At 40.4% G+C, this 27,784-nt stretch overlaps 2 protein-coding genes across 3 annotated transcripts; both read right to left on the reverse strand.

The window, feature by feature from the left end:
• Window positions 1–261: 261 nt before the first annotated feature.
• atp13a2 (ATPase cation transporting 13A2) lies at window positions 262–18,871 on the reverse strand. 2 transcript variants are annotated; one of them, XM_053424337.1, is made up of 30 exons: window positions 18,786–18,871; window positions 16,914–17,042; window positions 13,775–13,851; window positions 12,869–13,036; window positions 12,217–12,275; window positions 12,033–12,099; window positions 11,869–11,948; window positions 11,656–11,733; window positions 11,497–11,566; window positions 11,257–11,391; window positions 11,096–11,162; window positions 9,771–9,902; window positions 9,272–9,433; window positions 8,036–8,146; window positions 7,810–7,856; window positions 7,509–7,697; window positions 7,221–7,427; window positions 6,263–6,373; window positions 5,838–5,994; window positions 5,473–5,584; window positions 5,253–5,377; window positions 4,890–5,068; window positions 4,416–4,508; window positions 4,204–4,283; window positions 3,657–3,809; window positions 3,447–3,543; window positions 2,626–2,849; window positions 2,322–2,473; window positions 2,007–2,176; window positions 262–1,030 (listed from the first exon to the last, which is right to left on the reverse strand). In XM_053424337.1, exons 2-30 carry the CDS (start codon window positions 16,924–16,926, stop codon window positions 863–865), a joined length of 3,483 nt encoding a protein of 1,160 aa, XP_053280312.1. In that variant the 5' UTR covers window positions 16,927–17,042; window positions 18,786–18,871; the 3' UTR covers window positions 262–862. The 2 variants fall into 2 exon arrangements, with proteins under 2 accessions (XP_053280312.1, XP_053280313.1); XM_053424338.1 differs by lacking the exons at window positions 16,914–17,042; window positions 18,786–18,871 and adding an exon at window positions 14,699–14,927.
• Window positions 18,872–19,704: 833 nt separating this feature from the next.
• On the reverse strand, window positions 19,705–23,807 carry LOC128442104 (succinate dehydrogenase [ubiquinone] iron-sulfur subunit, mitochondrial). Its single transcript, XM_053424339.1, has 8 exons — window positions 23,614–23,807; window positions 22,078–22,211; window positions 21,884–21,969; window positions 21,637–21,773; window positions 21,331–21,447; window positions 21,011–21,112; window positions 20,186–20,308; window positions 19,705–20,084 (listed from the first exon to the last, which is right to left on the reverse strand). Exons 1-8 carry the CDS (start codon window positions 23,677–23,679, stop codon window positions 20,004–20,006), a joined length of 846 nt encoding a protein of 281 aa, XP_053280314.1. The 5' UTR covers window positions 23,680–23,807; the 3' UTR covers window positions 19,705–20,003.
• Window positions 23,808–27,784: the final 3,977 nt, after the last annotated feature.

A 27,784-nucleotide genomic window follows, 5' to 3' on the forward strand; every position in this document is an offset into this window, starting at 1 on the left:
TGATTGCTGATAGAATCCATTTTACGGATTTACGAAAGTCTTTTTAAAAACTACTCACCAAGTAGTCTGGGAATGAAACAGAAATCTCATCCCACACAACTAAAACCAGAACTATACCCGGACAGGAGAGGTGAGAGAAAATGTATATGGTTTTGATAGCATGACCCTTTATTTACAACATGCAAACCAATCAGTGAAGTCTACTCATAATCACAACGATCATTGATTGAAAATATGAACACAATTCAACACACACTATGGTATAAATACATAAAAATAGTTTTTATTAAGAGGTAGACACAACTTTGCATTGTTGGGGAAATTGTAGTTGCAGCTCAGACATCTGCATCGTTGATTGACAGTCAACCCGCTCCTGTAGATACATGCTGCACAATATGAGGAGAAAACGCCCCGTTCTCACTCAGGAGGTGGTGTAGGTTCTGGTCCAGGCTCTTGTCATCTCACACTCCCTCCATCCTGGCAGGTCTGCCTGCTCGTACCATCAGACCTCTGCAGCTCATCCCGGATGCAGCAGCTTGACTGGTCTTTAACCTAAATTCACTCATGCTCCTCCGCTCCCTTCACTGGTTACCAGTGGCTGCCCGCATCCATTGCTCCCTCACTGCGAGCTAGCCACTCAACAAAATCACGGCTGTTTGCTGTTCTGGCTCCTAAATGGTGGAACGAAAGAAATCTCTTCCGACTACATTGTGGTTAGAATTGTGTTTTGATTCTTGTTGTTCTGGGTTTGTACTCTCATGGATGAATGCACTTATTGTAACTTGCTTTGGATACAAGCATCAGCTAAATGAAATGTTAAATTGTAATGACTGTCAAGTGTCCGTCAGAGGGGAAGCGGATGCTAGGACAAGCGGATGAGTGTGTCATCTGTGGGAAACAGAGTCTGATTGAGGGGCGGCCATGATGTCGAGTTAGACAGGAGGCTGTTCAGACGTTTGTAAGATTTCTTGGACGGACGCCTCCCACGCAGCAACCGAAGACAGTTCAGGAGACCCAAGTCAACCAGCACCTGGATGAAGATAAACAGAGAAATGTACAGTTAGGAAGGGCTTCGATACCATAGACATCCATCATGAGTTTATTTGTTACTGGTGCATATAAACAATTAACCTTTTTACAGATATTTTAACTTGTCAGAGCCTGGACTTATCGAGCCGATACCAATGTAAAACAAAAACATGCTTGATACCAATAAATATTAAAACGAATATTAAGAAATGTTGCCTAAGATGTTGCTATGTAACCTTAATGACTAAAATGTAATTGAGGCTTGATATTTTATAGTTTAGCCTTAAACTGATTTGCAGAATTTTTATAAATAGGCTCTGCTCTTTGAGGTGATGCTAGAAAACTCATACGGAACATGCCGTGGGTGGGGGGGGGGTCTCTATTGGAAACAATGTGACAATAGGAACATTTATATGCAAATGATGTTACCTCAGCGCATACTTGGCTCCATCACATAAATACATTTTCTTTAAAAAGTAGAAATTTCCTTAGAGAGATAAGACACGACCAGGGCTGAAACACTGAATCCGGCCAAGACACAATTTTATGAGAAAAAGAGGAGCGCATGTTGAGAGTCCAGGATTGACACTTTATTGATCCCCTTTCCTCCATTCTTAAAGAGGTTCAGGATATTATCCATTTAATTATTTAACTTTCAAAATGTAAAGTGTTTTGTTGCCAGGTACGCTACCAATCGCTAAACACAGAAACTCTAAATGTCTAAACACTGAACAAACATGAACATTAGAGTGTATCAAGTAAAAATTACAAGAAAAAGTGTCATAGATCTTAATGTTCAGGAGGATAGAAGCTCACTCATGGAAAAAGCAAGCAGCACCGTAACCTTAAAACGGTATCTATAAATGTGTATCTGGAATGATGAACTCTGGGGAAGTTCTAACTGGGGGAAGCAGAATACAGTGGCAGACACGGTGTTGAAGACAACAATCGTCAAAAAGTTTCACGACCACACTCACCTCCACAATGAAACAGATGAGGAAGTTGAGAGCAGCCACAGCGACGATAAGCATTTTGTAGTTCATATCAGGGATGTCGTACAGTGACAGGAGGGAAACCGCAGGCCCAGGGTGCAACACCAGCCAAGTCATTACGCAGAAAAGGGTGATCAGCAGACAGAGGAAGATCACTGCAAATATGAGATGAAAAAAAAATTGTTACATTTTTCATTATATTCACATTATATTTGATTAACCCATTTTTTGGCACTGCTCTGAACACACACCCTTCCTCGCCCCCCAAAACCCTCCTGATGCTTATTACTGATGACTCACCATTGTAGTAGAGCGGTTTTTTGTGGGGGTAGCTCTTTGTGACCACCACAGCCATGATGATGTACTGGAAACCAGACAAAGCAAACACACTGGTGTCCTCCATGTTGGGTAGATTGTCTACTCCGATCACTGTTGAGTTGAGTGGGATATACCTAAAATGATAAAACAGATTTGTATACAGATTTGTATAAACATAATTTGTAAACAGGATTCTAATTAGTCCCTAGAACTGAGACGGTTGATAAGGAAAAATGTTTTGTTCGAATGTTCTGATGGGAAATAAAAACAACCTCTTTTTACTGACCAGTCCTGTGAGGTGGTGATGAAGAGTGCAGCTAGCTGGCCCAGGATGATCAGGCAGCTGTGGATGAAGAGGCTGCCGAGGACAGGCAGGGCCATAAGGTTGGCTGTGGGTCTGATGGGATGCAGCTGGTTGCTGGGGCCCCCTTTTCCCATCACGATGGCCAGAGTGGTCACCAAAACAATGTCAAAGTACAGGAACTGCAGGTCAGCCACAGTTGTGTTCATCTGGACAAACACAATAAGAAGTTACATGTTAAAAGGTCTGCTAACCCTGCCTGTCGAAAACTGCATGCCTGTCGTGGGAACGTGCACAGTTACAGCTGAAATCACCAATATTATGACAAGGTTTGATAGAAAAATGTGGCCATGTCTACTCTGCTGCTGATATTTGTCTGAACAAGTATTTTTCCCTCAGTTTCCCCCCAAAAAATTCTCTGCCCACACAACCTTTGATTTACTTAATATTTATGTCTAGACTAGAACACAAAAATTACTACAAACGCTCAGGCAAGCATGCCAGACCAGTAGGTGACGTCTTGGTGAAAAATCTGACACCCAAAACCACTTGCTCTAACAAGTCCTCACCTTTGGTAGTTCCATTCCTCCCTCATATCAAACTGGGCAGTGGGCCAACACACTAAACTGTATTTTTTATGCCTGCTGTTTTTTTCCGCAGGTCAAATCAGAATTTTTCTGGTAGTGTGGTGTTTTTTCAGTGTCTTGTGTCAGATCAGTAATCTGCTGATCCAAGTTGTGGCGGACCCACCAGGACCTGAGCAGACAAACATGGCTGCTTCGACAGTGAGGGTTGCTGCTACTCACTGTGTGAAGGATGAGGACGGAGCAGAACTGAATGAGGCTGTACAGGGCCATGTATCTGAAGAGACCGAAGGAGGTGACCAGAGAACACCGGCCCTCTCTGCAGAGACAAGAAGCCAAAGTGTGTTGTTATTTCTTACACTAAAGATACTGTACCACAAACCTCAAGAGTTATGTTGGGTTTCAAAGAAGTCATCACCCATACTTCCTCACCTGATGAGCAGCGGCACACAGCTGATGTTTTGGTTTCTGGAAGTGAAAGGTGAAGCAATCGAAGCTTCGGCTTCAGACAAGGAAACCCCCATATCAGCAGCTCTCAGGGCTCCACAGTCATTGGCCCCATCCCCACACATGCCCACCCGGTAGCTGCAGTAACAGAAGAGGAGCATTATAAATTCACAAAGAGCTTGTGTCTTATTTAAAGTCAGGTAATAGGGCATTAGTGATTGCCACAGTGGCATGTCACTGACATAATGGAGCCGGATTGTTTTTCTAGTGGCTTTAGTATTCAGAAAAAAGAAATGTGTAAATACTGTGTTGTAAATTCAGATTTAAATTAATACAATTTCAATTTTTGCTCATCAATCAATACCTTTCTAAACATGACAGAGTAAAACATGTTTTTACACTATTTTTTTTATTAAAAAAAAAATCATAAATAAATACTGCAATAGCTTGTGATCATCTTGCTAGCTTAAATTACTCTTAGGGGTTGTCTATGACTTGATTGGAGTAAACTGTTCATGATGTTTGAACTCACTCTAGATTCTGCAGCTCCTTCACCAGCTGGGTTTTCTGGTCAGGAGTCATGCGTGCAAATACTGTGGTTCGCATCAAAACCTGAAAAGCCGGAACATCAAGAGAAAGTAGAGTAATGTGTTTGTTTTGACCAAACTATAATGTTACTTCATAATTCTTCAGGTCACAGCTTGGCCCATTCTCAGAATATTTCTGCTAGGATTCTTACATTACCTTTGGCAAATGCTCCGGGAAGTGATCACGAAGCGCAGCAAAGGACTTGCCATTAATTGCCAAGTGATAACCAGACCCCCCTTGGTACAGACCCTGGGAGGAGAGGTAAGAACGTCAGCAACCGCAACCTTAATTCATCCTGACAGTATAAAAACACAAGCCATGATTGTGATTTTATGTGCTAATGCGAAAACTCCTTAATTATCCAATATGAAAAAAGCGGATTAGTAAAAACTGATTTCCACAGATTGGCCACTGAGGAAAAGACAACGATTCCTACTCAGTCTGATATGATGAAGGTCAGCCAATCTAACATTCATCACAGAGAAGCATAGTTGTGGCTACAGTCAAAACTGCCAGGGACAAAATGGCTCAAGAGAGACCTATGATCCGTGATTCTTCCCAGATGTTGACAGCTGTCTTGAACAGCGTGAGGACCAGTGCATCGCAGTGTTGTGTCTGAGCAGGACTAACCCACGTGTTGATCTCTACTGAGATTTCTGAAGCAGCTGTCACATCGTCTTCCAGGGTGAACCTTAGCGTGGGCATGGACTGGGCAGTTTGGGGGGTGGCATGGACGAATATCACCCTCTCATCAGATCCCACCATCCGGCAGCTTTTTGCTACATTTACTGCTGTCAAAATATTGTCACCTGTGTGGACAAAACATAATGATCAATTAAAAATAAATCATATTTTTATGATTATGATTTATATCATCACCCATGATCAATTAAAAATAAATCATATGTAATCGGGAGACAATAGTAAATATGTATAGTAATAACCCTCATATCTTAAAAATTAGTATCCTCTGAGTAACAGAATTTCTCTCACCAGTGACCATGACGCTGCGAAGTTGTGCCTGTCTCAGGATGTTGATTGCATCGGCACTATCTGGCTTCACCAAGTTCTTCATCATTAGTAAACCCAAGAACTGCATGTCCTTCTCTACCTCCTCTCTGTGGACAGACACAAGGGCATCAACCCACAGCTCATCTTTTATTGCTTAAAGAAAGCAAATAAAAATGTCTAGACATACAGACTGGGTTCTCACCGTTTAATGGTCCTGGGGTCAGTGTTGTTATCTAAGGGTTTATAGCCAAGTGCAAGAACCCTGAGGCCTTCACTGGAGAAGCTGCGTAGTTTGCTGGAGAACTGCGCCGGCACTATAAACAGAAAGAATTGCATTGAATATAAATGTCAAAGAAAAATAAAGACACAAAGAAAGTGTATTGCTATACTCTACATTTAGAGAAAGCCTGTTTGCTATTGATGATAAATGATTAAAATGCTGTACTACAGTCTTCTATATATATTTACGCTTTAAAATGACTAGTTCACTTAAACATGAGAAGTAAAACATTTAGTAAGGATCTCACTTAAAGCCTATTTAGTTATTATTATGATAAAGTTTCTGACCCGTTTCTGCTCGACAGAGGCTCGCCACCATCTCAGGGGATCCTTTGATGAAAGCGAATGCTGAGTGACCCCCGCCAACCACAGTGACCACACTCATCCTCTGCAGCGCCGAGGAGAAGGGAAATCTCTGAACAAGAGCCACCGCCTCACTGGCGGACTGAAAAGGAAAAATAAAAAGGAAAGAAAAGAGAAGAGAATAAGCTTTGCATAACTGAAAACTTTTAGTTTTAAATATTTCCTTGGACCATGAATAATACACATGCCAAGTGTGAAGCTGATAAGATGAACAGTTATTGAGATATGCAAACTAATCATACAGAGATTTCTGGAATTATTAGATGGACGGAACAATCAATGCAGGTTCAACAGTGTTAGTTCACTTCAGCAACACATAACTCCCAATTGTTGATGCCAGGGACACTCACTGATCCTTGAGCTTGGAGCTGTTGAGTCGGAGGTCTCATAACAGCTAAAACTTTGTAGCCTCCAAACTCTGCATCCAGCACCTTCCCATCTCCCTCAGGCTCCTGGAGGTTCTGGAAATTATACAAAAATATGGATGTTTAATAAATAATATAATGGAAATTAGCTGTGAGAAGAAATCACACAGTAGGAGAGGGGAAATTAATCGCTTGAAGGGATTTGTGAGATTTCAATTTGTGTAAAATTCTTATTTTGGAGTAGAATAGAAAAATAACAATTGTCAAGTATCAAACCTCAATTCTGTTGTAGCACTGACAAAATGTGTTTGTTGCACCGACTATGCAAAATGAACAATTGCGCAAAAGCTGGCATTAAAGAAACACTATGCGTTGTTTTACATTAAAATAGCCGTTTCAATATTGGTTTAATGGTAAATCAACTTAAAATAGGGTGAATGATGCTGCTCCTCACCCTAAACACTTGTTCTTGCATGTTTATGTAGCTTTAACGATCAGGTTCAATCTCCAGTGGGACTTTACACAGAGCTCATGGCGACAGATTGAGTTTTTTCTCTCTATGAAAACTGCATTATCAGACACGGAGCCTGACAGAATCAGTCACTATGTGGGGCTGCAGAGGGCATGCTGCTGAGTAAAAGTTTACAGAGCGTTTGTTTATATGTCTGGTTAGATTCAATGTCTTCATGGCCACTAAATGGTTTTCAAGTTATACATTTAGGCAACATTCTGGAACTGCTCCTCATCTTTAGACCCTAACATTTACTCCTTTCATTAAATCATGAATTTGTTTCACTAAATGAAACTTTTATTTTTTAATTGTAACCAAAATGTATAGTTCATTACTGGAGTATTACTAGTAAAGACAGATATTGTATGCAAACTGTTATCTAAAGCCTTCAAATTATATCCAGTAAATAATAGGAGCTTTGCACTATCATACCCAACCAGTGGACTCAATCATCTTGAGCTCCAGAGGGTCTCCAATGGGCTGACCTTGCATCAGTGTCACAGTATGACAGCAGGCCAGGCCTGAGAGCATGGGCCCTGGGGCCAGGAATCTGGGTTCTGGAACCAGCTCTGAGAAACTGGATGGTCCCCCCTCCATCACTCCCCACACATCCAGACCTTCTTCTGTGAGAGTTCCTGTCTGATATAAAGAAAAATCTCACTGATGCCATGACTGTTCTCCACATACACAGTAAACTCCAGTTGATGGATTCATCCTCACCTTGTCAAAGCAAAAGAGGGAGACCTTGCCACAGACATTAATGCGAGGTGGACTAATGCAGAAGATGCCCTGTTTCTTCAGTCTTTGCTGGGCGTAGATGGTGCCTGTGGTGATGGCAGCAGGAAGAGCAGGAGGCACTGCAATGGTCACGATATCCAGGCACCTGATCACTAAATACCCCCAAGACACCTAAACACGGATCACAAGTCAGTGACATCACATAATTTGTTGTTGTCGTCCAGTAAAAAAATAAATCACAAGAAAAGAAAACTGTGTACAGTCCATTCAAGCTAATACTTACATTGGCTTTGTAGAGGACAACAAAGTTGTAAATGGTGCCAATAAAAGCTGAAACAGAGGGGCACAATTTTTTTAATTAATGTTCAATAAACGTTTGGTCAAAGGATTGAAATAAATAAACTGGGAAATTCAGCTGCAGAGTTGCTTGTTCTTTTAATTGCAGTTACATTTAACTCTTTCCTTCATGCTTGAAACCAAATTAATCAAGTTGCTATTAAAGTTCTTACCCAAAAAGCCCAAAATGAGCAAGAATTTAATAGCATCTTGGTAGAAACGGAAGTTGATTGGCTGAGGATATAAAATGGAGCTGACCAGGTTTCCCTTGGCAGTGAAAAACCCTGAGGATGAGAAAGAAGACAGAAAACTCGATTTTACTTCTAGTAGAGGTCCTACGAAACAAGGAGGCTGGGGCCGTGGCCACAGAAGATGTGAAACTGGCTGAGACTACTGTTAAGAAACATCAGGCAAATTTTAGTGGAGAGGAAGTAATACTATATTAAATGCAGTCTCCCATGGAAACGATTCAACAGCTTTTACGAAAATTGAAACTAAGATTGATAGTCTGTTCGGTCAGAACCTGTTGAGAAACATCTGTCCCGAGTTATCCGATCACAAGTGGTCAGCGCAAAGCACAGGTCTCAGATGTTCTGGGACACATGTGGCCACATTCTTTTCACTGCATGAATGCAAATGTATCCTTGGCCAATATGAGGAACAGCCTACCCAGCTGGTGACCTCTGACCCAGTACAGGGTCATAATCAATTAAAACGGTTTTACGCTTCGCAGAGTCCATCGTCATGTTTTGTTGCCACAATACCAACACTGATCCCCACATAAGGATTGATACTTTATTCCAATTCTTAGCAGAACTCAAGCTTTGTATTTCTCACTCTCTCACTCATGACACACCAGTAAACTCAGACTGGTTGAAAAGCACAATTGGTCTTCGTGAACCCATACAGAAATGGGGAAAGTCAGAAAGTGAGAAGTGATCACAACAGACACAATTTATTGCCAAGTGTTAACAAACTACTTTTTTTGTAATCTGATCTCAGCAGACAACTGTTAATACCAGGTCTGATTTGGCCTTCCAAAGCTCAAAGTGTGTAATATAGTGTTCTGAAAGCCATTTCGATTATAGTTCCTTCCTTATAAATCATTTGCCAAGCTGATTTTTTAGAACATCTTGAAACAACAATTGTTCTCATTAATGCTTCTTTAATCAATATCCCCCCTCGTTTCCTGCCTTTTTTTTAAGCATATTACTCTGACTTTATGTGTAAGAGATGACAAAATAATGCCCCACTCATTAAACATTGCTCCATAGCGTTACTAGTGGCCAAACACTCACCAAAGGTCATTTAACCTAATGAACAATGGCCACTAAATTATATACGGTTTGACCAGTAACTGATATCTCACTAAGACGTTACTGCCTCAGGTCATCAGTTTCAGTACTCACCAGTGCTCGTCACCACAGCAATAGCACCGCCACTTCCCGCCCCGCCACCTTTGGCCTGAATGAGCTGGGTACCACAGAAGAGTGTGTGTCTGCGCTCAGTCTCTGAGCTGTACCTTCCCTCACCAGCCGGCAGTGGGGTTTTCAGCACCGGGACACTTTCACCTTGACACAGAGACAGGTGACAGGTTCATACACCAGTAGATTTTGCAACAGTTAATGTATGTTTTTACTTTTGCTGCAGGAAAGAACAAGACATTTCTAAATAAATCCCAGGTACAGAATGAAAACTGACAACACTTAAGCAAAGTGAAACTATTCTATAAACCGATTTTACTTTTTTTTTTAGTTACTGTGTGATTTCTGAAAGAGTTTCAAGGGCCTAGTTGTTAGAGGAGAAAATTAACACAAAGAGGAGAAAATGATCTTATATCTGAAGTTATAAAACATAGTGGCTCCAGTTCTATTCTGCCTGGTGGTGGCGTTGAGGGTTGATGATCACCTGTGAGCATGCTCTCGTTCACCAGACACTCCCCAGCCAGCAGGGCAGCATCACATGGAAGCAGCAAACCTTCCTGAGGGATGATTAAACAGTCGCCGGGGACCAGCTCCACCGAGCTCACACACTCCTCCACTGAGAAACACACAATAGAGATAATGTCCTTGTAGACAGTGGATTTAATCCAGAATGACTTGGCAGACACCGGATTCATCCCCTGGCTCAGCTCAGGTTGAAAAGAGCGCTAGAACAAATATGGATGCGTTGATATAACTGTACTTTTGTTTTTGAGGATAAAGTTTGTTGTGCTGTTAAGCATCATGTTAAACATATCTCATACCAAAACTGACAACTGTATCTCAGAGATAATTCTGATAGAACACCTGAAGTTTTACTTCAAGCTTTAAGTACTGAGGAAAGAGGAACTAAAACATTAGCGAGTCAAGGTACAACTAAATTACAGCTACTACTGTCTAACATCTAAAACAACACCTGGTACAGTGTCAGTTAACAAATCAAAGCAAATTATGGTTATTATTATATGAAGCCAGGTTTCCAACAGAATTCCTTAAATCTTTGGTAGTAGCATGGGTGTATGTGCACACATACAAAAGGTCTGAACCTATTGAGAAACTTGAGTTTAATCATCGAGAGGTCAGCAAACCTGGCATTGACATCTGTCCTGAGTAATATGATCACAAGTGGTCAGCGCAAAGTACAGGTCTCAGATGGTCTGGGACACATGTGGCCACATTCTTTTCACTGTATGAATGCAGATGTATACTGGGCAGATATGAGGAACAGCCTACCCAGCTGGAGACCTCTGACCCAGTACAGGGTCACAATCACTTAAAACATTTTTTTTTTTTTCAGTACTGAGGAAAGGGGAACTAAAACATTAGTGGTTCAAGGTGCAACTACATACCAGCTATTACTGTCGAACATCTAAGACAACACCTGGTACAGTGTCAGTTAACAAATCAAAGCAAATTATGGTTATTATTATATGAAGCCAGGTTTCCAACAGAATTCCTTAAATAGTTGGTACTAGCAAGGGTGTATGTGCACACGTACAAAAGGTCCCCCTCATATGCGATAGATTCTGAGGGACAGGTACACAGACTAGAGAGTGAAAGACAAGTTCTCGCACACGAGAGAAAACTACATTGATACCTCTTGCAGGTTCGCACTGCAGCTGAAACTGAGGTCTGACTGTCTGCATGCCAAGTCACTTTATGGACGACAGCACAATGACCCGAAATAAAACAGCCAAATCCACACGCATCATTTTCTGAAACAAGAATTTGACATGCAAGATTTTCACTCACCTCCGGAGCTTCTGCGTATCTTAACATTTGTGACTAACTGGGCCATGTTGTGAAGAGTGAGGCTTTGCTGTGGGGTCAGGTAGCATAACATTCATATACTTCATATTAACAATAAAAACATATAAATAATAATCATATTAAGTATTCCACAGGAGACTCACCTTACGTATCTCATAAAGAGAGATGCTTATAGAGAGAATGGATAACAATAAAATACACGTGGCGTAGTAATAATAATCGTCAATCATCCACAGGGTGATACTGAAGAACTGGAACACATAGAAAGGGTTGAGGACCTGAAGAAGCAGATAGAGAGAGACAGAGAGCGAGAGATAATACTTATATTTTGAATAAAATACTTTGCAACAAAACATCTGTAAAAGAAGAGATTGCCATCTCACCTCCTCAAACAGCAATTTTATATAAGGTTTCACAGGCACATCAATAAGGTTGGACCCATAAATACGTCTCCTGAAAGAATTCATGTTGTGTCACTACTCAGCAGTGTCCAATGAGATTAAACAACCCGCCGATTTCTCCATTTGTGCCATTCTTCCTACCTGAAGCTCTGCTCCAAGTGGCTCAGGCCCTTTTGGAAGCCATACAGGTCCTTGCAGGTCCAGTCCTCATTGAGGACACTGCAGACAAAGATGGAAATGCTGTTAAATATATTCTAGAGTTGAATTTTGAATTGTCCAGCATTTGAGAATTTTCATCCTAATATGCGGCATGAATCCAGTTGCTCTTTCGCTCTGTGTTTCCTCTTTCAATACCTAACACGAAGGAAAGCTCCCTTCCTGTCCAGCCAGACGTAGCGAAGCCCTTCAAACAGGTAGTAGCGTAGCAGCGTTTTCTGTAACATGAAAGAGGGAAATATCAGTCTGGGAGAGAAGAACACGCTGCACTTTATTCTGAAAAAAACACGCTTGTTCCTTACCTCCTCCTGGTACAGCTGAGCTGTATCTCTCCAGTCAGTGACCTCGTGCTCTACCAACAACTCAAAACTAAATGGAAAAAAAAATGACGTAATTAACAGTTAAACCTGTTACTCAGATTCAGTCAATGCATTGTGATGAGATGCTGAAGATGATGCTGTCAGAGAATAGAAACATGGAGCTAACCTGCCGTCCTCCAGCTCCTCTGTAAGGACATCCACGACATGCTGCTTACCAAAAATGTCCTGAGGGGATAAGGGTACATAAATGTGTCTGTGAGAGCTGGAAACAAGGCACTGACCAAACAAGATATCAAGCATCTCATGCAGCTTGTGCTGTAGTTAGAAAAAAACCTGCTACAGACACACTGCCTTTTTCCTTCTGGTACTAACATCTATGTTGGGTGATTAGACGTCATAAGAGATAAAGAGATCTAAAGCATAGTGTAAAACTAAGTCACAGATCAAATATATTCTTCATATATATCCAAAAATTACAAGTACACATTGTTTTCTGTGTAATTTAAATCTACAACAGCATTTCTGGAAACTGAAACTCATCTTCTTCTTTCAAGGTTGGAGCAGCACTTAAAATGAAGATGATATTCACCCACAAAATTGAATTATATTACTACACAGACTGGACTGAGAAACTAACAATTCAGAGCATGTTTTATAACAGATAGGAAAGCTCAGTCTAATAATTTATGACCAGGCTTCATCCACCAGGGGCCTAAATGCACAACAATGTGGGACAAAGTGACTCGCAGGTGAGGTGCAAGTCAAATCTAGACAAACGTAGGATCTGTAGTATTAACAGAAGTATTATATTTACTCACTCTTATTAGCAGAACATGTGCTAAAGCAAGAGGGCAGGAGCTGCAGCGTGCGAGGATGCCGAGCCGTGGGCGCCAGTGGATCAATATATAGAGGAAACCCAAGGTCAGCACGGCAGCCAGGTGAAACATCCACACGCGCCAGCGCACAAACTTATACCCCTGGACGTCCTGGTGAGGAAAAGGAGTCAGACAGTCCATTCAGATTCAAACAGCGTTTCAGTTCAGAGTTAAAAAGGTAAATTTCCATAGACCTGTTAGCATATCAGCTCACATGTTACATGATAAAAAAAAACTACTGCCTCAAGCCAGATTTGAGCAGTGGCTCGGTTTAACAGCTTAGAATTAGTGATGTCTTGTTCACGAATAATCCGATCTCTTTTGTAAGAAGAGAGGAAGCCAAGTCACGGGCTGTTCCTTTTATAACTGTACAAACATTCTGCTGCCCTAAAGCCACACCACTGCCTCTGGTGTGAGCAGTGAGAACCAAGATTTCTGTTGTTGAGAAGGGAACGGGGGAGTTCTCATTAATTACACTGACATGGCATCACCCTGTGTAATATTTACAATGCAGATAATTGACATTCGGTCTAGCAATGAAAGTAAGTGTGCTGTTGAACCTAGTCCACACATGCAAAAAGATTGATGGGATATCGAACATCTCTTAGCACCAAAATTAGATGTATAAGTTTTATAAATGCAGTTAAATCCACAAAAAAAAGTCAATACTCAGAAATGATTGTCATCCAAATCTTACCCTATCATATCATCATGAAAATGATTATATCACACATAAACCAGCCCCCTCCAAAAAAGAATGATGAGCCGTTCCTTTGAGCGGCTCTTGGAAAGGAATGAAGTCATAGGATCCAACTCCTTTAAAAAGCCGAATCTCCCATCACTACTTACCATGTGCGAGTCAGGGGAGAGAAGGGGGTCTCGTGGACTGGGTGAGGGGAGTCCGCTCTGCGGCTCCAACACACTACCTACAAAACAGGTTTACAGGTCATTAACATCAATCTCATACAACACTTACATAAACCAGGAAGCCCAACACACCTACTGAGTCAATATTGACACGGATGGCTAAGCTCTAGTTGATCAAAGTTGCAAGCTTCTGTAGGACGTTTCGGATCATGTCAATTATATGAACTTTATGTTGAAGGAAAATGGAGGTGAACTCCATTATTTATGTTGTCTGTGTTGTCAGACCAACATTAAACTTCACATCACTGCATTGATACTCTGTCAGTCTGGTAAAAACATTAGTGTCATTAAAAAGCTTCATGTAAAAAAAAAAGACATGCAATGAAAGAATGTACTGCTGTACAGATGGTTCATATTTGGATTCTTCAGAATAATTCACCTTTATCAAATTGATGATGTGTTATGCAGAGCTGTTGTATTTATCTCAAAACCTTGAACAAGTGATTATTTTCATTGCATATTATTATTTTGTGTCTGGTTGGTTTATTTTCAACATATAAATAAAAGACTGAGAAGTTTAAAAAAAAACATCGATCTGCTTGTGAGCTCATACAGAAGTGTCCAGAGTAACTCTGGTGGATTAAAAGAGGAACGCGCGCGCGAACGCGCACACACACACACACACACAGACACACGCACACGCAGCTGATTACAACACGTACTCTTTCAGCTCCAATAAAACATTATCTTTACAGGGTTATAAGGACAGTATATATGTCCTGAAGTGTTGTTCATTTGCCTTAGGTTATTTTTAATGCTTCTCATTAACTGTGTTGATAACTCAGGAGATAAAAGGACGTAAAGTCCGGTGGTAAAGCCCGTTGTTCACCTAAATCTAATACTCACTTCCGGTTTCGAAGAAAGTACAAAAACTGCACAAAACCAACTTCGTGCATGTCCGACCACTCAGGAGGAAAAACCTTAACTCAACATCAGCACGACACCGCCAGTTTAAAATAAGTATATCCCAGAAAGGTTGACGTTATCTGGGAGGATAAATGTCAGGGCAGCACTTTTATCTACCGCTGCGGGTAGGAATCAACCTGCGGTTCTTCTACTGCTCCTCCAACTTCTGTCGATCACCTGAGAACAGCGCCCCCTGCGTCTCATACCCGACACATGCCTGATGCCAAATCGTGCTCCACCACTAACTGATGAGCAGTGGAAAACTGACTTCAGTGAGCTGCGTTGTCACCTTAAAGATTTTAAACTGATGGAAGGGCCTGGATTAGTTACAATCTAGGAGATGAGGTATCGTGATGAAAATGCTTATTTGGAAAGTCAAGATAACAGTATAACATCCAAATATTAAAAAGTATAATTAGTCAGACACAAATCATAAACCATAAGAGTGCTTATAATCAAGTAGTTTAAATGTCATGGTGATTACCCTCAAACACTCCTTTGTGATTATGCTATTGTTCAACAACATTACAATTTCATAAACACATGGATTTATAATATCCACAGACAAAGTTCAGTGTGTGTACAAGTTGTGATCAGCTGTAGACATATATACAACTGTGTAATGCAGCTTTAAAAGGCTGCAGTATCACTTTTCGACACAAGTAGCACAAAAAACTCTGACAATGAATAAACCAACGTACACGGCTTGTCAACAAAGAAGCGTGGAAAGAAAAGGCATTTACTGTCCTAAAATGTACAAGATGTATAAAACAGAGATGGATGGTGATGGTATAAGATCCATGTCAGTAGCCACTCAGTATAGTTCAATACACTCTTTATCATCAATAAATACTTTAATATAAGAGTTCGATTTTTTGTAAAGGACACCATGTTTGTTCATATGCTTCACTTTTGTATGGATGTCATAACCTGCTGGTACTTGTTGACATGCACACATATTTGCTTTTGTATTGATAATACTGTTGCTTCTTTGTTCTTGTTATTATTATTTGGCTTAACACTTTATTGTTAATATGATGACACTCATAGGTAGTCATATTATTTTCTTTTCATCAATTTTGAAAATATGCCTGCTGGGTTTTCTGCCTCCCCCTGCACTATTTATTGTTATTTGTAATTTTGTCTGTGTTTATTTATTTAATATTAATTTTAAAAAACTGACTTGGAATGAAACCACTTGTATTTGACAGTAATCAACCCCATGCACAACAGCAGTGTATTGTTAATGTATTTAAAATTTCAACTGGTTTCAAGTAACCAATTCATTCACATACCACACCTAAATAGACCCAGAGTCAAGGCATCAGCATTATGGAACTTTAAGTTACCCTTTGTCCCAGGCATCGATCAATAGCCCTGTGGAAATCCACAAGTACTTATTATGCATTTCAAAATAAGACTTTATGAGCCCTGCTCTGTTCCAAGCGCAGAACTGATCAAGCTGGAGAAAATCTGTTTCAGTTTCATCCTAAATATAACACTATTAAACCAAGTAAACTGTCTGGGTCGTCAAAAAAGGGAAATGACTTGGAACAGATGTGAAGACACAAGATAGTCATATGAGCTGAGGATGCAAAACAACAAGTCCCTTACAAACTCATCTGTTTCTCTGTGCGGCTCTGTTAAATCCTAGTGTGTGTGACTGTGTTGCATTTGTCATGGCAGCAAAAAGCAAGATAACTAAGAGAAGCACTGAAACAAGTAGTGACAGCTGCAACATACATGTACTGGCTGCAGACTGATGGATCCTGGACACTTCTCAGACAGATATACTCACGTAGGACATTTGAGATCTGCTCTCCTATCAATACTTCTATATTGAGAATATATCACATGACTTTGTGTGGACAGCCTGATCTGTTGTGAGGGGTTTGAAGCATCAGTTCAGCCTCAGCTCTTAAACAAATCTCTATATATGTTAACACTGGAGGTTGCTGAGTAATAAAGAAGAGTAGCCAGAGGAAGTGGAACATTTAGTTTCTCCTCTGTGAGCTGACATCAACACGAACCCAGGACAGGTTGTTCAGAGCCTTTTTTAAGCCAAATGTTAGCAAACACATCTGTGTAGCTTAAAGGTTATTCAGCGTTTTTTGTGGATGAAACGGCTCGTGAGCAGAGATTTGAGCGCTCTTACCACGTCTGTCCATGTTTGTGGTCACGACGGCAGCCTCCACATTATCTTTTTGTGTGAATGAGAAGCTTCCTCTTCACACTGAGCTTCTGAGAAACAATGTATCTGCCCCGGTCTGCGAACAGTTCCTCTCTACGGAAAGACAGGGAGACCAAAACAGTCACAAGCGCGCCCACGTGTGGAGACACCACCAGGCTGATCAACGTTTAGTTCAGTCACTGATCAATTCAGCTGACCGGCCCACACAGCTGTGTGTTGCAGGCATAGATTGCAGGCTTGTTGTGCATCGCGGGAAGGATAAATACGTCACTTACTTTGCCACAGTATAAGACATTAAAGGAATCTGTGACAACTGACACTTCGACATTAAAGCAAATTAGCATAAAAGTATAACATGTCAATTCCATGAGACAAACTTTTTATTAACTTTTAATCTCCATAGAGTTGAGATGACAATCACTGAATTTAAAGTTGATCTGATGAAAGTCTAGGAGAACCCAAAAATGGCCACTTAATTTAAAATGGCCGACTTCCCGTTCGGTCTAGCATATCGATCCAAGTGGGTTTATTGTTCGTGATAAAATGCACATTTCACCACAAATGTTTGTACATGTCGTTCAATCATGGTGCTAGGGCTGCTCATTAGGTGGCGCTATTCCGCTAAGTGGCCACAGCTCTTCCTTAAAACCATATGAATGTCTTCATTGAAAGTTGAAGCCACGCCACTGACACATTGTTTGAAAAAAAGTCACAGTTGCCGTAAGACTTCATCATCAATGTCTTGAGGCCTTCTGGTAACATTTGAGATGTTGTAGTCAAAGGACGAGGAGTTGTACTTCAAAGTGCAAGAAGTCCGGAAAAACAAGACATTTCCTGTTGCCACGTGATGGCGCTGGGATTTTAAGTCATGATTTCTGAGTAGATGTCATCACGCCAGAACTCTTGTCATGTAGCCTATGTCCTGTTTGGAGTCAATTGGACCAGGTATGTCAAAGATACAACCTCATGTTTTGATGTTGATTCATCCAAATTTGAGGCAACGCCAGGATCACACCGTGCGACGAAGACCAAAAATTTGAGTTAGTTTTAATCTCCAGGGAGACAAGATGACACTCACGGAATCTGAAGTTGATCTGATGAAAGCTTTATGAGGAGTTCATTAAAATACACGTGTAAAACGGCCAAAATGGCCACAAAATCCATAACGACCGACTTCCTGTTGCATTTATCAAATTTTGTAAAGATGGGTTAAACCAGACAGAATTGCTGCATTTCAGGGGGAGCTGTTGAGCCATTTTGCCGCGCCCATTTCGAATTACTCCAGAATACGTGGATTTTCATTGGGCCTGACGCACCGGCGAGGTTTGGTGAGTTTTCAAGTGAGTTTTTTCAAGTACGTTCAAGCCGTCAATAATGCGATTAATTTTCCTGAATAATCAAACGAAAAGCAATAGAAATCCTGGTCTTCCCCATCTCTACTACCATGTATGTATTTTTTTTTATCTAGCATATTTTTTTATGTTACTAATGAATGTTGATACTCAGGAATTCAGGATGAGGGGATCAGATTTATATTTGATACTAAATCCAGTCAACTCAGCCAGCCTTTGTGTTTAGACTTTGGAAATTTGTGTGGGAAGCTGGGAAGACTTTTTTTGTTGTGTGCCAGATATCATGTTTCAAATGGAGGCTCTATTTCCAATTCAGTATATTTAAGAAAAGATTAGAAACATTATCGCTAAAAGTATATAAAATAGTGACAACCTTCCAGTGGACCCTCCTTCCAGCCTTCATAACAATATTAAAGAAGGCTCCTTTTCACTTAGTAAACCATGGAGCCATGTCAGTGAGTGAGCATGAAACAGGACGGCTCACCTGAATGGAATGCAGCCAGCATTTTTGTCTTGGTGTGCTTTTCTTACCGTCAGAAAATAGAGACAGCCGCTCTTTGAAGCTGCTGAACAAAACATGTTATTCATTCACAGGCTGGGGAAAGAGGGCTCTCACATATAAAGTCATTGATAGCTCAATTTCATTTAGCTGCTCTGGCTAAGTGTCACGCTTGAACTTAGCAATTGTTAATGTATTTAGCAATGCCTGTATTTTGTCTCCACTATTAAAACCATAATTTGCGCTGGGAAGGCAGCCTGTAAGCACACATGCTACATCTTGTCTTAAGGCTATATCATTGTATTTTGTTCACGTTGTAACAACATTATTGCTATGACGCAATCACATTGACTTGCAATAACGAAGAAAGGTTTGTGGTCTGATGTTGTAATTAGACAGCCCATTCATAATCTTTGAGATGCGTTGTCTTATTATGATAGCTTTTAATTTTCATGTGGGTCCATTTTCAACTTTTTACAGTTTGCACTGGTGGCTGGTTGAAGGAGGGTAATCCAGATAACAACATATTTCCCCCCAGGGACCCCATGGTGGTTCAAGGGCTCTCACCTGGAGGCTGTACCCAGAAAACCTCCAATAGGAAAATCAGCTCAACCTGCTGAGCTCCTTATTAATTTACTCTTTTATCTCTTTTAAGTGTAAACCCATCCAACTTATTGAGGAAACAGATTTCTGCTGTATGTATTCACAATCCCATTCCATCACAGATCATGACCATAGGCAGGGGGTTTATAGAAGCACTGGTACACTAGTGGGGCCTTTTGGACATAGAAACTGTCTCATTACATCCTTCAGTTTTTTTTTTTTATTGTAATGTAAGTTGCAAAGACAATTGAAAAGTACTGTGTTCTTTCCTCATTCAAAAACATAGGTTTGACATCCATAATGAGCTCAGCACATCTTTAATGAACACATATACAAATATGTACAGCCTTAATAAGATATTTGTGAGTAATAACAGTAATATCTTTTTCACAAATGCACACAAATAGCAGATATGTGGTCCATGCTCCATCACTCAAAAATATTTAGCTTGAGGCTCCATCACATTTTTCTAACATTAACACATTCCTGTTTCCTTCTGCCTCACAATCACACTCATTAAATGATGAAAGGTGCTTCTCTGCTCTTCGCCTGTTAACTTATATTGAGGTATTCTTCATGGATATTTAGTGAGCATGGTTTTCACGATGCTGCTGCTTTCTTCTCTTGGTAAGTCGCCATCATTTTCTTGATCTCTGCAATGGCCTTTCCTGGGTTGAGTCCCTGTGGAGGAGTGTGACAAACAGACTGTGAGAAACTGAAATTCTATTAACTCTGTATTACTGTGTGTGTGTGCGTGTGTGTGTGTGTCTTTCTATATATACCTTGGGACAAGTCTTCGTGCAGTTCATGATGGTGTGGCAGCGGTAGAGCGAGAAGGGGTCCTGAAGTTTAGACAGACGTTCCTCAGTGAATTCATCACGGGAGTCAATCATCCAACGATACGCCTGTAGGACAGTAAACAGTGTGTTCTTTACTGCATCAGGAAAATATTAATGTTCACAGTGATAGAAATGCTGGTAAACTACAAAAAAAAGAAGAAGAAACTTTGTCCATTATCAGTTAAAATTAACAACATATCTAATATTCAATTCATGACACAATATCATGTTGAACTCGTTACTAAAGTTGTGTTTGCCTGGACTGTAAATTGTGAAAACATTGCCAATGTTAACTTATATAATATTTGATATGACAAATAACAACTCTGGGTCAGCACTGGTAAAACTAATGAAAGCTGAGTAGTATTTTTTCTAAACTGGTATTTTATTCTTGTTAACACATATAAATAGTCTATTATTGGGACACAAATCTCATAGTTAAATGTGTTTTATGCTGCTTGCTGACATGCACTATTCTCCTGCAATGATGCAGAGTCGGTAGCTCGGGCATTCTCCGGCGATTTTGGTGCCAGCTCCCTAGTGAATGTGCGGAGAATGTCCTAGTGAGCTCCTGTAAGAATGCAGCAGGAAAATGGGAAGAATTCTCTTCGGGCGAGTGGTTGATGATGTTTCCAACAAACGATATGAAATAAAAAGCCCCTAAAAACCTCACAAATGACCTTACAAAATAAACAGGATGTAAAAGAGTGCGTGAAATGCAGAATTGTCAATTGTTGCACATTTTCCGGAGTTAGTGTCTGAACCCACCTGCATCAGGACGGCAGGTCCCAGGTATTTGTCTCCGTTCCACCAGTAGCTGGGACAGCTGGTGCTGCAGCAAGCACAGAGGATGCATTCGTAGAGGCCGTCCTGTTGGGTAAAGTACCACAGGTTACTCTGAGTCACTGTGGTGTTTTACAACACGCCATAATGCTATCGTAACAAATGTGGTTCTGCTACATTTCCTTGTGAATGTAACACACCAGAAAAGTGAATGAAAGACAGGTCCGCACATCTGTTATTTGCCAGGGCCAAGATATGACGACACAATGGCTGCCCACTGGTGTGTAACAAGCTGGTTTATTTACCAGTTTTTGTCTGTCCTCCACCGACTGGAAATACTGCTCCTTCCCTTCTTGAGCTTCATCCTTCTTTTTCAGGTAGGGCTCAATGGATTTGTATTGTGCATAAAAGTTGCTCATATCCTGTTGGGAAATTTACAAACAAAAGTCATGACCGACATTCAAACATACAATGTTCTAAATATGAAATATTCCGTTTAAAATGCATAACATTTTTATCGTCATCATGCTCTGATGTTAATGACAATCTGCTAGAGCAATTTCAAATATGGCCATTGCGTATAACTCTTTTTCTCCTTTTGCAGTACTTACAGGCACCAGATCTTTGACCACATACATGTGTGGAAGTGGGTAAATCTTGGTTGGTTTGTTGGTGTTTGTGTCGATCTTATTAAGACACGCCAGCGTGTTGCCTCCATTAATGTTCATGGCACATGAGCCGCAAATACCTGAGGAAACAACACAGTCAGTGGGTCACTGACAACTGAAACAAAGGCTCATGTCTCCATGTTTCATTTGCTTTGTTAAAAGTTGAATGCAGGTGATTTTAGTTTCTTACCCTCACGGCATGAGCGTCTGAATGTGAGCGTGGGGTCCATCTCATTCTTAATCTTAATGAGGGCATCCAGAACCATTGGGCCACATCTGTATTAAGAGGAAGAGGTCAATAAGTTAGGACCAGTGCTACACTATCATAAAAAAACTAGGCTCCAGCTTAGTAATGTTTTAATAATAGACCTGGTCATGATTTACCTGTCTAAATCAATTTCATAAGTCTGCATTCGGGGTTTGTCTCCGGCGCTGTCGGGGTCCCAGCGGTAAACCTGGAACTTCTTGATTCTGGGTTCAGTAACCGGAGCAGCTGCTGTCTGAACTGACCGCCCCATCTAGATCACAGATAAGGAACAGAAGCCATACATAAGACTCAAACCCAAGTATCAATTGAGAGTTACGTACAAAAAACATCACAATGTTACCCAGCGGCAGGTCATACAAACTATCTGCACATCGACACAGCACCTACAGTCAAACACGAATATCAATTTACTCTATACGGCTGCACATGTTGTATAATGTAAGAATTTTGACAAATTGCACAACATTTATAATAAAAAGTCTTGTAAAAAGAACCTCCATTTTTATTTTATATAGTATAAATATGTTATATTTTATTGTAGCTTTTATTACTATAAATATACAATTATTTATAATATTGTGGGTATTTTCTTATTATCACTCTACCTATTTTTTCTCCTCTCCCTGCTACTTTCTTGTGCTGCTCTGTAAATGTCTTCCTCTATAGAGGATAAATACATTATATCTTATTCTAGGGCTAAAATTAAGCACAGACTATTTTACTTGTAGTGTTACTTCAAATAATTTACACAACAATGACACTAAATTTGTATTGCTCATTTCTAAAAGAACCCACAATGAAGTGACAAACGCAAAAGAACAGCATGAGATCTGAATACCAAGATAATAAAATCTTTCTTTTGAAAGCCTTACAAAAAAACACATACAATCATTATTAAAGATCATGATTTTCAAAACGTCTGAAAATAAAACAAATGGAGGCTCACTGTGATGATATTACTAGGTATTATTACACGAGATCATCTGGCCAGTTATTGAGAAGAATCAGACAATTTATATACACCGAATCCTCGTGTATATAATACTGTCTGCTCTGTTTGCATAAGAAGGTATTGAGTCTCCCCCTAGTGGTAGGTTGGGTGAACTGGCATGGCGGTGTTACATCACTGGGATATCTCTGATTACTTAACTGACTTTACAGGACAATGAAAGACGTACTTTAACACAACAAGATCGACATTTCTGCTCAAATCAAAGAAGTATTAAGATATCTATGAGGCTTAACTGCTTAAATAAAGGTCCAGACCTGCTTTATCAGTCTTTAACATGAGGTAGGATCTGCACCACAGCTCGGCTCATGCCCAATGGAGAGGTTAGCTCCTCAACAAGCATTGTGATGTGTTCAGTGTGGAATGTAAACACTTCTACTACATTACTTCCCAGATCAGCGTGTTGCTGTATGTCCTCTGACATTCACACAGAGATACACACACACAAACGGGGTGTGGGAGCAAGGTGAGTAACCACAGGTCGTTCACATCGTCACACACTCTTTTAGATGATGATAGAGTGCCGGGTAGCCTACAATAGGATACATGTTGCATACGTTACCACTAGAACCCCAGTTGTTAACACAACATTTGTCAGAGTTGCCATCAGGAATGTGTGTGTTGTGAATGATGTTGTACTCACCACCATGACGCCACAGCTCCTGGCAACCAGAAGATTCCGACTCAGGGAGACACAGATCGCCGACATGTTGAAGACTGGATGTGTTTGTGTGACTAAAACTGCCACAGGAACACAATAAAGACACACGCACACACACACTCAGCTGCCTGTTGTCTATACTAACCTCTGAGGTGACGCCCCGCCCTCTGCCTGCGTCACCAACGTTGCCTTCACGATCTACCGCTGAACTAACAACTAACACACATGTGTCCCGTAAACAACAGTTCCGCCGCCGGAGTGGAGCGACAGCTAAATGAGATTTGGTCATCAACATGGTACCAGTCATATGTTTTATCATCATTATGATCAAAGTATTTTATAAATGAATGCGTCGTCTATACGCGCACAGTTTTAGTTACCGACAGCACTTGAAGGCACCATATGTAAGAGACTCTTTCACAACTCTCCTTGCTGTGAACCAGGGTCAGTTACATACACCTATACACAACTTAACCTACAGTGACATGCTGTAAGTGACATTCAGTAGCTGGGAAATTATCACACAAATAGTTTTTCATTTACCAGTTGTTCTTATTTGATGACTGAACTTAATAAATAGTGATAGTAATAATAATACTAATATGCTGGCATGTTCCATATTTCTTATACTCTACAATGACCTCTGAGTTAAACTTGTACTCTAATTTCTTTGGAAAGCACTTCTTGTGTAAAGGGAAAGATCAGCCAAAAATGAAGATTAACTCATTATCTACTCAAACACTCCACCCACCCCTTCATCAGCATAGTGGTGAGTAGATAATCAGTGAATTGGGTTAACTATCCCTTTGAGCCAAAGAAATTCTGATTCTGATACTGTTTAGTACTACTAGTAGTAGTTTATTTTTTCAAAATCAGTCATAATGTCTTCATTCACCTTCTCATCTCACCTAATAGCGTTGGTCCAAGTGATAGGTCTCTGATGTGATTTTATGATCATCTGCTGCTGTGTTCAGACAAACTTGCCAGATATACAGTATATGTGATGATGAACCCAGGTAACAGATAAACAGTTGAACACACACCTGAAACTTATATCTGAATTGAGCATTTAATAAATATTTTTAATAATAATCAATTTCTCCATGAGGACAAACAAGGAATCTGTTCAGAAGGAAAAGTATAAATAAGCCCAAATGCACCCTTGTATGCAGATAACTCGTCCACTCATGATGCCGTGTAAAAACTATTTTATTATCCTACTTAAAAATGCAGTAGGATTTGTGCTGCTCCATAGTAAAGAACGACCGCTATATATCTGCAGGGATCAATAAGGTTGCTGACCGGTACCAGTGACTCAGTGATTACATGACTCTCTGTGAGATTTGTGGCCCACAGCACAGAGGCCCAATCCAGCAGAGTTTCAAGACATTCAGAAAATAATACTGTTATTGTTCTTAGGATTGCATATAACAATTATTGTAAATATCAATTCATTATCAATGAATATCAGTTATTTATTATTTCTTGATTAATCAATTATTCATTATGTCTATAAAATACAAGAAATGGTGCAAATGTGTTCCTCAGCCAAAGGTGACATCTTCGATAGTCTATTTTATTTCCAATAAAATGTCATAGTGAAGGATATTAAGTTTACAATCATGTACGATAAAGGAAAAACATTACTGCCTCACCGATGGGAAGCTGCTACCAGCAACTATTTGGAATTACTAGAACCTGCACCAAGGCCCAACAGTCCCATTAAATTCAATTAGGCTGCATCAAATTTCACACTCCCCAAAAATGCTTTATTTGAAAAAAAAAAAAAAGTATCAAGATCCATGGGAAAATGCTGAAAATTTTGCAGTAGTAGGGCTAGAAAGTGTGAAAGTGGAGTTAATTGTTAAATCTTTCTACTCCACAAAAATGACAAAATATCTAAATACTATCTTTAGATAGACAGTATAAGTACACAGAATGTGCTTAACAACACTCTTCAGCTACACAGAGGAAACATTGAGGAAAAAACAGGAGCAGATGCAAAAACATTTAAGGGGCTACATGTACGTTTTTGCTATTGCTCCACAAACAACGTAGGTTTTTACTAGCTGATTAGTTAGGAATCCAGTAGAAATTCCACATCAAATTAAATTATTCTTTTATTACTTTAAAGATTTTTCACAGGGTTGGAAAGCAGCGACAGTGGTCACCCTTGGTTTGCTTCTTCTTTCCTCCAACTGAACTTAGCATGCTAACTGGCTAGCCCCAACCCAGTCAACTCATCTCTTCACTTTTTAATTGGGGTGTCCAGTTTACCCTGAAGGTGAAGTGCTCAAAGGGAATATTATAACTTTTAATATTGTAAAGGAAACAGTGGCTCAAGCTTTTGGCATGTGACCATCCCCACCATCTGCTCAAGAAATTACACACGAAACAATAAACAAGGTACAATTAATAATTACTTTTCCATTTGATTAATATGTATCTCTATACAGAAAATGTTGATCATACGGTAATTATATTTTTACGCATTAATGCATAGGGTTTACATAATTACAAATGTACTGTATCTTTGAATCATTTGAATCCAGTTTTAGCTTGGTGTGATAATAAACCAAGCTGATTTAAAGTAGGCCAAATCCACAGTGCAGTCAGGCATGATAATAACCACATAGTTATTAATATCTGCTTCTTTTCCTCCCAGCTACAACGGAACATGAAATGGAGATGTGACGATGAGTGATTGGGTTGACGCGGAGGCCAAAGTTTGTGACCCGTCGGAGCAGGAGGATGTGAACCTGATCCCGAAACAGATCTGCCTGAAAGCTGTTGAACGCAGGCGAACTATCCTTGAATCTATAAGGTGAAGGCGGAATGACTTTCCACTCTCCTTAATCCTCAGGGTAACTGGCATGTTATCGTCTGAGATCGCTCTTAGCTGTAAGTAGCTGTTAAACAAAAACCCCAGAGGGCGGCAGTGAGTGTCGCTGCCACGGTCGAGGTGTTAACTGTGTTTTTATTTTCCTGGCAGGACGACAGGAGCAGTGTTTGGAGGGAAGGATTCTGAGCTTTCATCTCTGACTGGATCAAGCTCACAGCCACAGGTAAACCCATATCAGACCAGTCACACTTTGACCACAGGAGGAATGCAGAGGATTGTGGGAGATGGTGGTCTTCATAATTGATATAATGTTCATTAGGTCTGAAAATGTCATTTTTTTTCCCCCCCACAAAGGTCACTGGGTTGGCCCTGTTGACAGTAGGAGTGTACTCTGCCAGGAAGGCCACAGCGGCCACAGGGCGCTTCTTCAAGGCTCGTCTCTGTAAGGCCACACCAGTCTGAGAGGCCTCCAGGTGGTCAACAGCTGCAATGGTCATGAAACAGCCAATCAAGGTCAACCTAAGGGGCGGATCCAAGCTTGGAGCCAGGGTTTTTGCCCTTTCCTTATAATAAATATGAAAATTAGTTAAGAATTCTTTGTCAAAGCTATTTGCAGTAGACAATGGGATTGAACACAATTTATTAAATTATGTGTGTCTTTGCTCAAAGCTATAGAGTTAACAGCAAACATTTTATGGCCCAGATAACACCACAATAAACGAGGGACTCTCACAGAATCTTTTGAGCATCTTATGAACTGCCCCTCCTGTGTTCCTCCTTAACGTTTGTGCATTTCCTTTTTAAATTCTTTGTTTCTTTTCTGACCAAGTCTTTTCTCATTACCTTTCAGAAACTCTTCCCTTTTTTTCCAGGGTGGACTATGTTATCATGGCAGGTGGAGATGAGGCACCCATGGGGCATTATGCTGTTACTGTGATGCACAATCTGTTTGAGTGCACTAGCACCAACAGGCGAGGGTCCAGGGCACTTTAGATTGCTCCTTTAACACTCACTGAATTACCACTCTAATTCTAGCTATTAAATGTGGACTCTGACCGTTCAGTAATGTAGACATGTTACATTACATTACATACAGCAAACAATTTCACTTAACCCTTACATTATAGGCCTCAGATAAAATGGCAGTTTTTACGGTAATTGGCTTTGCTCTTTTCAACTGCAGCCTCTTGCTGTTTGCAGATGGAGCCACTGCGTTCCTGCTTAAGCGAGCCACAGTGAGTTCAGCTGCATTGCCATCCATATGGTGATGATGCCCTGTGGTTTCAGCACATATCCATGAGTCATGAGTTT

This window comes from Pleuronectes platessa, chromosome 6 (assembly GCF_947347685.1).
Source record: "Pleuronectes platessa chromosome 6, fPlePla1.1, whole genome shotgun sequence".
Classification (NCBI taxonomy): Eukaryota; Metazoa; Chordata; class Actinopteri; order Pleuronectiformes; family Pleuronectidae; genus Pleuronectes; species Pleuronectes platessa.